Source organism: Ylistrum balloti, unplaced genomic scaffold (assembly GCF_031769215.1).
Source record: "Ylistrum balloti isolate Yb309-2 unplaced genomic scaffold, AGI_CSIRO_Ybal_v1 Utg369616, whole genome shotgun sequence".
Taxonomy (NCBI): domain Eukaryota; kingdom Metazoa; phylum Mollusca; class Bivalvia; order Pectinida; family Pectinidae; genus Ylistrum; species Ylistrum balloti.
In genome coordinates this window covers 1,051,871-1,066,510 of record NW_026781889.1, presented here as the reverse complement: position 1 = coordinate 1,066,510, position 14,640 = coordinate 1,051,871, and the positions used below count along the sequence as shown (strand labels likewise).

At 33.0% G+C, this 14,640-nt stretch overlaps 2 protein-coding genes across 2 annotated transcripts in view; one reads left to right on the top strand and one right to left on the bottom strand.

Moving 5' to 3' along the window:
- LOC132548704 (testicular haploid expressed gene protein-like) overlaps positions 1 to 13,866 on the bottom strand; it is a 31,450-nt gene extending 17,584 nt beyond the window's left edge. Inside the window, exons 1-2 of the mRNA XM_060212586.1 lie at positions 13,832 to 13,866; positions 1,719 to 1,749 (exon numbers count right to left, since the gene is read on the bottom strand). Coding sequence (XP_060068569.1) covers positions 1,719 to 1,749; positions 13,832 to 13,838 — 38 coding nt within the window. The 5' untranslated portion in view covers positions 13,839 to 13,866. The remainder of the gene's footprint in view (positions 1 to 1,718; positions 1,750 to 13,831) is intronic.
- The window catches only part of LOC132548399 (uncharacterized), a 50,115-nt gene that overhangs the window by 29,318 nt on the left and 6,157 nt on the right, over positions 1 to 14,640 (top strand). The window lies entirely within an intron of this gene.

Here is a 14,640-nt window from a genome sequence, read left to right as displayed (position 1 = left end):
TCTTGGTTTGTGTGTACAGTAGAACCTTGTATGTCACTTTGGACACTTTGGTTTGTGTGTACAGTAGAACCTTGTATGAGTAGACACTTTGGTTTGTGTGTACAGTAGAACCTTGTAAGTCTGGACACTTTGGTTTGTGTGTACAGTAGAACCTTGTATGTCTGGACACTTTGGTTTGTGTGTACAGTAGAACCTTGTGCGTCTGGACACTTTGGTTTGTGTGTACAGTAGAACCTTGTAAGTCTGGACACTTTGGTTTGTGTGTACAGTAGAACCTTGTATGTCTGGACACTTTGGTTTGTGTGTACAGTAGAACCTTGTAAGTCTGGACACTTTGGTTTGTGTGTACAGTAGAACCTTGTATGTCTGGACACTTTGGTTTGTGTGTACAGTAGAACCTTGTACGTCTGGACACTTTGGTTTGTGTGTACAGTAGAACCTTGTACGTCTGGACACTTTGGTTTGTGTGTACAGTAGAACCTTGTATGTCCTTGTTAGTGTGGACACTTTGGTTTGTGTGTACAGTAGGACCTTGTTAGTCTGGACACTTTGGTTTGTGTGTACAGTAGAACCTTGTTAGTCTGGACACTTTGGTTTGTGTGTACAGTAAAACCTTGTTAGTCTGGACACTTTGGTTTGTGTGTACAGTAGAACCTTGTTAGTCTGGACACTTTGGTTTGTGTGTACAGTAGAACCTTGTTAGTGTGGACACTTTGGTTTGTGTGTACAGTAGAACCTTGTAAGTCTGGACACTTTGGTTTGTGTGTACAGTAGAACCTTGTATGTGTAGACACTTTGGTTTGTGTGTACAGTAGAACCTTGTAAGTCTGGTCACTTTGGTTTGTGTGTACAGTAGAACCTTGTATGTGTAGACACTTTGGTTTGTGTGTACAGTAGAACCCTGTTAGTGTGGATACTTTGGTTTGTGTATACAGTAGAACCTTGTATGTGTTGACACTTTGGTTTGTGTGTACAGTAGAACCTTGTAAGTCTGGACACTTTGGTTTGTGTGTACAGTAGAACCTTGTATGTCTGGACACTTTGGTTTGTGTGTACAGTAGAACCTTGTATGTCTGGACACTTTGGTTTGTGTGTACAGTAGAACCTTGTATGTCTGGACACTTTGGTTTGTGTGTACAGTAGAACCTTGTAAGTCTGGACACTTTGGTTTGTGTGTACAGTAGAACCTTGTATGTCTGGACACTTTGGTTTGTGTGTACAGTAGAACCTTGTATGTCTGGACACTTTGGTTTGTGTGTACAGTAGAACCTTGTACGTCTGGACACTTTGGTTTGTGTGTACAGTAGAACCTTGTACGGCTGGACACTTTGGTTTGTGTATACAGTAGAACCTTGTAAGTCTGGACACTTTGGTTTGTGTGTACAGTAGAACCTTGTATGTCTGGACACTTTGGTTTGTGTGTACAGTAGAACCTTGTACGTCTGGACACTTTGGTTTGTGTGTACAGTAGAACCTTGTACGGCTGGACACTTTGGTTTGTGTATACAGTAGAACCTTGTAAGTCTGGACACTTTGGTTTGTGTGTACAGTAGAACCTTGTATGTCTGGACACTTTGGTTTGTGTGTACAGTAGAACATGTTTACATATTACAACTTTGAGCTCTTTTTTTTTTTTTTTTACAGGAGTTTAATCAGAAAAGAAAGATTATAGTTGATATCACTGGGTATGAAAAATATATGACAGAGTCTAAACTTACCTTCCACACTGCCTGATCTGTTCAAACTCCACTGAAATGAAAGTGAAAGCAGAAATTGAAATATGTGTTAAAATCAAATCATATGCAAATTCCTCCAAATCTCCAATTCTCAGGAAAGGAAATTGAAATTATTTCTGGATTTACCCACACCAACTTTCTTTCCCAAGAGAATAATTGATACATTGTAAAATCATTTGAAATTGTATTTTTTGTAATACAAATTGAAACATCAAGACAATGTTAATACAAATTGTACCTACCATGTTGCTTATATTTGACCTCTGCCACCATTGTAACAGTCATTAAACAAAACAAAAAAATAACTTCTAAATTTTTCAATTAGAGTTGACCATATCCATGTTTTTTTCTGTGAATTCCAGAGTCTGGTTTAAGACCTGCAAAGCTTCACAACACTTTGGAATAATTAAGAACATTATAAAGCTCACTGTTTGTTTGTCTTGTTCGTCTACATATAATAGAGTGGTATACAACCATGACAGCTACAGAACTTCATTGTTTCAATCAAAATTTGTCCTTACTGAACAGTACTATGTCAGCTTTACCTACAAGTCAAATGAAAAATTTTGTACCTGAAAAAAAATCTGAAAACTGAAGAAAATTGCCTTTTTTCATTTACTTTTTACACATTTCATTTTGAAATGTGACATTCTAAATATCTAGATTGAATACTTCGTCTTGTTTTTTCTACTTTGAGCTGTAGCCATTGATGTGAATGATTTAAGCTAACGGTGCAAACTTTATGTAGTACCACAGTCAGCGTTAGAAGTTTTGTCTCTACAAAGCTGTAATCCAGTTGTATTGTACTTTTGTGATTCAGATAAGAACTGGTAAGTATGTAACCTTACATCAAGGTCACTGTAGAGCAACAAGGTCATTGTAAACTGACAGGGACAATGCAGAGCAACTAGAATGTTATCACACTTTGGTTGTGTTAGCACCTCCGATTCATTAGATATGGCTTTTGTCAATGTTTATGGGTGAACAGCTTACCATTCGGGAAAATTTAACACCCTAGACAGTTAACAGACCAAAGAAGAAACAACTATTGTTTTAATTTTGGAAAAAAAAAACCTGTGATAATTTAGGCCACATATAATAAATTTGTATGGTAATTCAAATCTGCATGACTGCATGAAAAAACAAAAACATAAATAAGAATATTGTATGAAATACTTGTTTTATACACAGATCCATTATCCTAAATGAAATGGATTAATTATATATTGAAAGATAAAAGGATTATTTTGATTTGAATTAGGAAGTTAAAAACAAGAACTGAGGTAAAATTATTTGTTTTACAAAAATGTATAAAAGAAAATATACAAGATTGATTTATTCAAATTTGACTTCATGTTCAGTAGATTCATTTATAGTACACATTTATACTTTTGCAGGACAATTTAAAAGGAACACACAATGAATAATTATTTTTAATGACCTTAATGGTTGGTATGTGAACAAGTTTGAACCATATAGTTTTACATGTTTATACAAAATTTGTATTTATAACGGTTGATGTATGAAAAAAGACTTTTTCAAGCTGCATTGTGAAGCACACTTGGATATACATGCACTTTGGTAGGAAATCATACCAGGTATCAAGGAGACACCAAGACAAAAGGGAAGGCAACATGAATGCTTGCAGTAAAACATGTTCCCTTTCAACAACTGTTGAAACCCCAAGAACTGAGGAAAAGACACATTTCGTTATAGTTTGTATTTGGACTATATTTCTACTTTTGTTTTGTTGGGGTTTTTATATTCAAATATATGTAAATTTTAAATGTACGCTATCAAACACTGAATCAAACTCACACACTTAATCAAATGTAGCACTCAATTCCATGAATAAAAAAAAGCTGAAAAGAAGAAAGAACTTAGAATTAGAAATTTAATTATGAAAAATAGATCTCAGAAATATCACAGTCAATTATTACAGACATTTAGTCCACAGAACAAGACAGAAGATCTTTTAGACATTAGAAATTCTGCTTGTCAGTATTAGGAGTCAGTTGTCTGGGGTTAATGTCTGAGGTAACAGATAACATTGACAGATTACAAATACTTGTTCGTATTTGTTCTCCCACCTGGGGTGGGTAATGATCACATGATCCTTGGATGTCACCAGCATTACATAACGTCTGGATAATTGTCTTTATAGGGGTCAAACAGGTACAAAACTAACATGAAACCCCACAAACTGTGATACTACCAATACCCTACACTCCAACATAGGAACTACTCCACCATGGTATTTATTGGAGCGAAATGCTCCTCCCAGTGTTGCAGGTTCATCACTGATAAAGGATGTATTTTTCCATGTTTTTGGTGGTTACACCAAATATTTGAATCAAAAGCTTTTAGAACATGAGTGTGTCTCACTGGTCATCGAGAATATGCTAATTAGGCCTTAGCCAATAGCTTTAAGTATGCCTCTCCATCATATCCAAAGAGATTTTCTCTATTGATTTAATTTTTTAGGTATATTAATTTTTATAAAAGAAGGGTATATTGATTTAAAATTAAATTGATAAGAGAAAATCACCCCTCCTCCAAGTATCGCCAAGGATATGATGGAGAATGTATATTCTTCAAGAGGCTGCAATAACTATGTGGGTTAGAAAGTTTGCTTATGTTACTTCATATGAAGCTCCTATTTGTTACCCCAACCAAGAGCAGTTTGTATTTCTGAGGAAGCTGAGAAGCAAACCAGTCTCTGCTGAAGTGGGCAAGACACTTTTACCAAAATCAGGGACAAATATAACAGTGTATTATACGTCCCTGCCCTGATTTCTCTTGATGGCATTAGACAAGTCTCTGGTATGTTGTTTGGTGAAGTAGTCACCTACTACTCCAAGTAGACCTGCCTCAGAATGACTAGTTGTTCACTGAGTCACAAACCCAGTAGAAACCAATCTCTTAATTGAGAGTTCTACTCCATCCTTGAAAATAGCAAAAGGATTTTAATACACTCCAAAAAAAAGTGGGTTGTTTAGTAAGTTTGAAATGCAATATGAATTCAATTTTATTATTTGTATATTACTTTAAATGTGTAATAAGTAAAATATAACTGAGAGAGTCAAAACTTTAAAATATATATTTGCTATCGGTTTAGTGATGTCACAAAGCACAGTACCAGTAGTCATTCAAAACTGTTCTTTGTTGTTCAGCTCTTGTATAACACTAGCTATTGATTAAAATGAAACAAATTATTTTACAAAAAAGAAAATCATTTTCAGAAATCGAAAGTTCATTTGACATGCAAAAGGTTATATGACCTTTATATAAATGATGACAATATTTCCCAGTACAAAACCAAGTCCATAATATTTAACAAAGACTTAATGATATTCATACATCAAGAAATATTTAGTTTATATTTAAAATGTGTTATAAAATCAATATCATGTGATATATGGTAGCATGTTTTTTAATTTAAATTCAATTTTTGTGCACTTGGGTACCTTAAAATTAAGACATTTCATTTCCCAGTCATTTTGTTGGATCTCGGCTATGGATTTGTTTTATAAAAAATTACCTGGTATCTGAATTTTCAGAACAAGAAGAGCACCTAACAGTTTAACAGAGGTTTTCATTATATCTCAAATTGATTTTTCGAGACTCATAATTATACACATTACTTCATTCTGTTAGACATTTTTAAAAATTCATTGTAAATAAAATTTCCCTGTATATAATGTGCAACACGTACAAATTATAAAATTCAGATTCAATAATATGCCATAGTAATCTGTTTAACAGTACTTAAGCTATTGGATGACCCTTTTCATAGGAACTTCAGACATTTACATATTTAAGGTTGAAAATGTTCGTTTTCATAATTAAGTGCACTGCATTATTAAGTTAGATTGTAGCTATTTAAAAATTATATTTCCAGAAAGGATTACAGTTGGCTTTTAAATAAATCTATTTTCAGAATGTATTATTTGGCATAATTTTTACACTTTAATTGCAAATATGAATTTTTGTAAATAGATAGGAACATTTAGGTATTTGACATCGATGTTAGAGAAGATCTTGGAGCTGTTTTTTAATCATTTATATAGTAGATTTTACTAAACCAATTACAAAAATGATTGCAAATTTAGCAACATGGATTTTGGACTTTTATAGCTGTGACTTCCAATAATGTTTGAAGACTCCAAGTGCCATCAATGGTTGTAGGGTTGAATGGCATGGAGCATCTTTTGGTCAAGAATATATAGTTTAATTGGGTGGTCTCCCTTGAAATGGATGAATGAAGCTCATATGAGCAAATTGAGATAAATGAAGTACCTGTTCCTTCCAAATACTGGCTTCTTGCCTGAGTATCAGTGCTTCACTTGATTTTTATTGACAAGTACATTGGAATCTACACTTAGTTCTTTTAGACATGAGTGTTCAACACTAGATTCTGGAGAGAATATACAGGTATACACATACCCCTTGGTTACCTAGTAAAGGGTCCTTCAAAAATACTTATTATCAGAAATGAAGTACTGAAGTATTTTTGGAATGACCATGTACAAATACTAAATACTCTAAAGTGACACAGTGTGCATGTGGACACAGGGAAGGAAACATATTTATTTCAGACAGTTTTAATTTTTCCAAGTCTCCTCCTAGCTCTAGTTTCAAGCATCAGTGACAAGTCCTAGATAGACAGCTGTATGTTGCAGTTGTATTCATTATTTAGCTCTATTGTAGCTAAAATTCCAAATTAGTATTGACAGGTGCTATTCACCTGTAAGTCTTTTGTACAATCTTTAGAGGTACATGTAATTAACTTATATTATACTACTTTCTTTTATGACTAAGGATAATATACTACTTTCTTTTATGACTAAGGGTAAAAAAGCTTGGTATATATAAATATGGAATTAGAAGGTGTATGGGTTGGGTGATAAATTCATTAAAGCTAGCACTTAATCCTGGCCGCTTTAAATCTAACATGTAGCTAGCCACAAACAGACTGGTTATAAGTTTAGGTGTTGGTGGTATACAAACAAAGCTATGCGGTAGGTTGATCACATATGTATTTGTAGCTTAATACTATCAATGTAAATTCTTATAAATATTGAAGTTATGATCTTTGTGAGATTACAGATTATTCTGCCAAAACTGTATGAAATAATTTCTCTTTCTTCATTGTGAAATCTTTCTCATTTGCTTACCTTTTACATTGGTTTTCATCCTTGTTTTCCTTTACTGGTTAATCATAATGTTTGTGGGTTTTTTGGTTTTATTGATTTCATGTGTAATCTTAATCTATAAATTAGTATAAACAGATCTGTTGAGCTATATCTAACCATGAAATCAAGTGTACAAGAAATAGTATTTTTGAAAACTTATGAATATAGTCCTGTGTAGATATATGATTTTACAGTACATTATCTGTTGTATCCAAACTGACCAGTAGGTTGACCCAATTGTATTCTTATTGTAGCAGTTCGGATTATATCAGTATTGTTATTGTAGTAGGCTACTCTACAGATCTATACACTTGTGACAAACGTTTTTACTGGAGTTTGTATTCCATTGGTAATGTCCTGTCAGTCCCTCCTCTGTAGTATCCTGTTTAATCAAATCCATCTACATTAGTTTAACATTCAACACACGAAGAGGCCAAAGTTTCAGTATGAAACAGCAAATGACAAAAATAGAAAATTTTCAGATTCTGAATATTTTTGTTTTGTGTACAAATTATTTTTAAAAAACCATATCAAATATGTTAATAGTACTGTTGGACTGAAGGAAGTTTTAATACATGGCATTAATTGGATTCACAAGGGAAGAAACTCAAATATAAAAGGATTTTAGAAAACTACAAGAGATTTTCAGAAACGACAAGGGAAGCAACTCCACACTGTAAAATTATTTTGAAACTCACAAGGGCTGAAACCTCACTCTTTTTACAAAATAGGAAAAAAAGTAACTGTAGGATTCAATCAGAGTGAAATAAAGACCTAATATTCAGCAATCTTTTCTGAATTTTTGTATCAAATATTTGAATTTCTAATACTCATCAATTCTTATCTAAATCAGTTAAGTACTAGATACAATTGAAGAGCTTGATGTATATATAAAACATAATGTTTCATCCTAGACATTACAAATGTAATATTTCAGAATCAAAATGGTTCAATTTTTAAAATAACATTAAATCAATTATTGTATTTTCTGACAATAAGCCCTATGATGACTGAAGACACCCATCTGTGCATTGCTGTTTTGTCCTGTTACACTTAACTCCCTGACTCTGAATAAAAATAGTTATTATTGACTCTTGAGTCTGAGTAAAATGCTTACGCTTGTCTCGGAGGAAAACACTTATTCTGGACTCTGAGTAAGACATAAGGAGTATAGGCCTATCAGGTCCCTGAGCTTATTACAGGGAAAATATGTTACATGAAAAGTTCAGAAAAGATTACTGATATTCCAATGTACAGGATAATATTCTATAGTCTTGGCAACCAATTTAGCCAAGGTATTCATGCTGTAACGAGGTCAAAGGTTGTTAGAAGGATTATATTGTCACCATGCATTATGGCTGAAGAATTTTACCTTGGTCATCAAAATATTTGTCGTCTGGTGAAAATTCTACACCTGGTGTTTAAAGAAGAAAAGGTAAGGTTCCATGACAGGTAACAAAACATATAGAATATTCACAAATGAGTTTTCAATTCATACGAGGTTCAGTGGAACAAGCCCTGAAAATGTTGTTGGTTTTTTTTTCTTATATGGGCCTTGACGAGATGAAGTTAAAACTTGGAGTCAAGTTTCATAAAATATCTTAGAATAAATCATTTCTGAAAACAAATGTAAGATACTTTTTAACATAAAATATCATAAATGTGCTGGATAGTATCAAACAGACAACCATTTTGTTGCACGATTCGAATTCATGACACATTGTCATTGTCTATATTATAACATTACAATCAGTTTGCTGGTGCATTCAGTGAAAAATACTCCAGGGTATATCAAACCAGGTGTCATTTATTCAGTTCTTGATAAAATTAGCAAAATAGATAAAAAAAGATATAAACAAAAAATTATTTACTAAATTAGATATCTTATGTACCAGGTAATATGATTATGAAAAGATCAGCATTTTTTTTTTCTGTAAAACAGCCTTTAGATATTATTGAATTCTAAGTGTTTTCACAAGCTCACCTACAACTGGTATCTTACCAAACAGAAAGAGGAAAATAATCCGCTGTTCAAACATGACATCTTGCCATCCCAGGGTATGTTACACATAAGGTAAAATATCACACATGCAAATCCACTGAATAACGGCCTGATTATGTGATCAAGAAATATATCTTCTAATAAGGTACATGATGGATAATGGGCCAACCATGTGACAAATGAATATATCTTTGATTACAGTACATATAGAATAATGGGCCAAATGCGATAACAGGCCAATCATGATAAATGAATATATCTTCTGATACAGGCATACATGTGGGATAATAGGACATTCATGTGATAAATATATCTTTTAATATCATACATGTACATTCTTATAACACAATTTTACTGAAATGTTTAGAATGAACACATGAGATTTTAGTTACAGTTCTGTCAGTGGGAATGTGGATTAGGTCATGATATAGACATCAGAACCAAAACCTTTTTTGCTCACTTGAGATAAAGTGGTCAATGATTGAAATGATCTGGGATTGATTTGCTATTCTATGTAAAGAGTGTAGTTTCTCAACACTATGTAGTACGAATAGTTTTGTCTCTTAATGAATGAGCAAAGTTATAAATAATTTTATCATAGCAGTAATTTCTGTATAAACTTGAGAATCTCTAGATCCGTTCTTGTGAAGATTACCAGATGCCAAGTCAGTTTGTTTCTGTTTTTATTGAATAATTCATAGTGGGTGCAGGAACAAGGGAATCAATATCCATACAATTGTAGTTAATACATAGTATATAAGGTATACTGACAACGCTTCATACAATATTACGTGTACTTAGCAAGGTAAAGGTTTTGATATTTGTGCATTGTTAGTTTAAACAGTTGACCAGCCATATTGCAAATGTTGATGTATGCTAACGATGCTTGAAACAATACTACTGCTCTGACTTCAATAAAGATTTAATATAAAATTCATCGTCAACATACTATGTACCTATTTGTTTACAGTTCTTAATACACTAACATATGCCTAAAATCATACTGTAAATGAAATGAGGTTTAAGTTTGATAGTAATTCTGTTGAACAGCCTTTAAATATTATTGCATTCTATGTGTTTTCACAAGCTCACCTACAACTTGTATCTTACCAAACAGAAAAAGGAAAATAATCCGCTGCTAAAACATTTTTCTTAAGGCTTTGTATCATCTATTTTTATGGTGGGAAGATCAAATATCTTGATTGAGTATGTAGACTATTCACTTACCTGTTGGAAACAAGAGATGTCAGAGAGTGTGTCTGAAATTTCTGTTGGAAGTGACAGAAGAAATGACAAAACCATGCCTGTTTACCTAGTGAGAGTGACAGAAGAAAGGACAAAACATGCATTTTTTCCTGGTGAGAATGACAGACGAAAGGACAAAAACTTGCCTGTTCACCTAGTGGGAGTGACAAAAGTACCTATTGAGAGTGACAGAAGAAAAGACGAGGCATGTTTACCTGGTGGGAAAATGTGCAACTTGCATAGGCAACAGTAATCATTTAAGAGAAGCCAGATTATATACATTCAAACTGAAAATACATTGAGCGTTAACAACATGGGTTTGCAAACACTTTCTACTGCTCTTTTATTCATATATAGATATCTCTTGACATTTCAGTAGGATAAATAAAATTCAAAACCAACACATACATGTATAGGAGGTCAAAAGCCTGTCATGCCTTGCAAAATTCTCATTTCTTTCATATGTCTATTCAAGTGGATATTTCATGCATAAATTGCCTATACTTCAGTAAAATGCCCATTCTCCCCAATATGGAAACCTCCCACCTCCCTCCACCTTCCCACCCCTCCCTAAACCCTCCCCCACCCCAATGTATATTTTCAGTATTATTGGCTTATGCTGCAGCAAAATTTCCATTCTCCCCAATATGGGAGACCCTCCCTCCTCCTTCTGTTTTTTTTGTTTTTGACTTTTAGGAGAACATGTTAACATTTCTGTGTTATTCTGTAGATACTTTAGAGAGCAGACCTATATATTTCTCTGAATTAGGAGAAAAGCCTACTTGAAAGGGACTCAAATGAGTCACTGCCAACAATTACATACAGTAGGATTATTCGGTGTTAGCATGAAAATGTAAAAAAAAAAAAAAAAAAGATGTAGGCAAAAGTTGAAAGCAATGATTTTTTTTCAGGAGATTACCTGGAATGTGTTGTGACAACAATTTAAATATTTATACAAGAAATAAATGCCTCAATATTGACAGGTATATAAAAGTGAGGGTATTTTTGGTGTCAATTTTATCAAATCTTTCATTTATGACTATAATTAATAAGATTTCCCTTCAACATTATCATAAAACTGTTGTTCACAGGAGGTGAAATGTCTGTTCAATAAATTTCATTGCATTGTTATGTCCTGGTGTTGTTCACAGCTATAGACAGATATTGAACATACCTTAATAAATGGACTTTTATCATATCAGTCAATATATCATATAGATAGATTTCTATTGTGTTCTGATAAATGTCCGCTAGACCATTCATACCTAAAGGTCATAGGGAAAATGTAATCACTATTTTCAATTCAAAATGATATGTTCACGTTGTTCCAAAGCATGATAAACTTAATGCCAATATTTCTCTTCATTAATTATCTTATCTATTGATTTATCTATCTGTCGCTAGATATTTCAGACATAAAGTTATGTCATAATTTCTGAACATAAGTTGTTTTCTGAATGGTTAAAAAACACAGGAAGAAGTTATTTGTATCTAATTCAAGTTGTATAGGTATTAGTACATGAGTTTGATATGAATTGGTAACTTCACTTCAATCATGTTTTGTGTGAAATGTATAGTTAGTCATTAATATTTCTTACACCTCTGTATTTGAATACCTAAAAGCATACCGGTGTATGGATTTTCGCTGGCCTTCAATCAGATTTACCAGTAGCTAGATGTATATAATTAAAGTAGCTATAGTTTCATCATTGATTATAACATATATGTACAAACTTTTTAGATGACTGAAAATTTCTATACAAGCAAAAGTAAATTTCATTTCCATTTTTTTTTAAATTCTATTTCATTGTATATAATTCTTTATAAAAGCTTGTATGCCTTATTCTACCTTCTTGTAACAAACTAAAAAGTTTCATGATGAAACAAGTTTCCAGTCCCTGAAGACAAAATGGCTAGTATTTTTACAAAACACTTTTAAGAACTGTGACTTCAGTTGTGTGTATCAAATTATCTTGCATATCCTGCAGTATTGAATCAACTTGAAAGAAACAATATCTCAATGTAAGTTAGTTAAAAAAAATGTTGTATATTACTTCCATTAAATGTGAAAGGATGAATGTTAATTTGTACCTGTAGAAGTGAGAGGCTGAAGTTTATTCAATGATGCCATGAAAATGAAGAGCTGAAGGATGCTTTAAACTATTAAAAGTGATATGCTGAGGGTTAATTTATTCCATTAAAAATGAGAGGCTGAATTTTGAGAAACTTAAGGTTAATCATTCATAGCAAGCAAAGTTAGAGGTTGAAGTTCAATTTAAATAAAAAGTGAGAGGCTGGATCTTAATTAATACAATTAGAAGTGAGAGGCTGCAGGTTGAATTAATTTAAGGTACTGAAAGTGATATATTGAGAGTTAATTTATTCCATTATTTTTTTCACTAGTGAGAGACTGAATGTTGAGAAACCTTAAGGTTAATTATTCATAGCAAGCAAAATTTGAGACTGAATGTTATCTTAACCATTAAAAGTGAGAATTTATACCATTAGAATTGATAGAATAATGTTAATTTATAGCATTCAAAATCAGGGACTGAGAGTAGTTGACTGAATCTATTAAGGATAAGAGGCTGAAGGTTAACATGAAAGGTGTTATATGAGAATGATATGTTCAGTATACTAACAATGGATGATAGTTACATGCATCAGTGGGTATAGACAGAACAACTATTTGCTCAACATTGAAAGTTAATTATGAGGTCATAGAACTTGCTAAATGCATATGAATCACTCTTGCTTCTCCCCCTTCTCTCCTTTAGTTTTGTATGTCCTCATTTTTATTATTCTTAATAATAAAAAAAGTTAATTTTATATTCCAAATAAAGGACCTGCACTGGTCAATATTTTGTATGCCCTGGTGACCAACTGTCTTCTGTGGTCTTTGTAACATGTTTGAAAATAAAAAAAAATCATTGTAATAAATACAGATCTGATAAAGTTACAAAGATAAAGATATAATTTCTATTGACATGGTAAGGTCGTGACTTCTACAGTATCAACAAAGAACTTAACATTTCTGTTAAAATTGTATCAAATTACTCTGTTGGTTGTAACATTTGAACATTGTATTTGTTCGTTTGTAACAGTATAACGTTACTCTCTGCTGTCGGCTGTGAGTTACACAAGTAAAATGAAACATCAACTTGGGTCCGTTTACACTAGTAACTCTCCCCAATAAAGTTCTACTTCAAATAAGTTTAAACAGTGTCAAATTTATTTAGTACAATCAGACGGATTTAATCGGGTAAAGAGATTATCTGAATTCCCAATAGCTCGGCCCACCGTTGATAATGAACAAAAACTCTCAATTGAACTGTACAATCGTCTGCTTTCAGTAATCATTCAGTTACCAATATATAGGCCTGTGTATTGGCGAAATAAAAAGAAATCAACTTGAGTTCAATTTCATATAAATAATTACTGTTTAAGTAGTTTATGTAAGTGATCGGAAATACGATACTATTGTCTGTTGCATATGATATTTTTAATGTCTTGACTATAGACAAATTAATTATCAATTAGCAGATCATCTGTCCAATTATCGTAGCAGATGAAGCTGTTCCGTCACTGATGCCAGCTATTTAAAAAGAATACACGATATTTTTTGAGAAAGCACAATAAGAGAGATCGCCTACCTGACATTTTGGGTTTAAATCCCGTTACTTGAATACCCAGACGGAAACGATCAACTGTGCAACATACACATGGCCTCAGACGAGAGCGAAGGGAAAGTACAGAAATAGCGCGCGTAGCAACGACCCCTGACCCCAATAAACCATGTGACGTCACAATCGACGGAAGGCCTTATTGTAGTGTGTTGGCATGCAATATCGATTCGGGGTATGGATAGAGGTGGATAAACGGGACTCTTGATTATCGAAAAAGTATGCTTGTATTGGATGAAACATTATAAAACAATTCGGTCTTATTTATTTTGGGAGAAAATGTTTACCATATGTCTATGCAACTACGAGTAACGTCAGTGCTTTCAGTATGTAAATATGATGCATGTCGACGGTATATAATGCTTTACATCTGTAACGTTAAAAATTAACTTTAAATTATGTCAGTACTTGAAGATAATAACAATATGGCACTTTAACACTTTAACGGACTTCTATAATATGTGGAGATTTTCATATCTGCATGTGTAAAGCAATTTTTAATGGAGTCGTGAAATACCATTTAAAGTTAAGTTTACGGTCCGTTGGTTTTGTAATGAACTTATAAGAGTATGTTCTGCAGTTCCTATGTTATCGTAAAAATAAATTGCAAACTGTTAGCTATATGTCACATGTATCCAAGGTTACTGAAATTGTCAAGCTCCCATAGGAGCGTAATACTCGTACGCAGTACGAAACACGTTTTAAGTTCTTGGCGGGAATACCTTCGAAATGGCACCTGACAGCCGGAAGTTTTTAAAATCAGTTTTTAGGGTGACCAT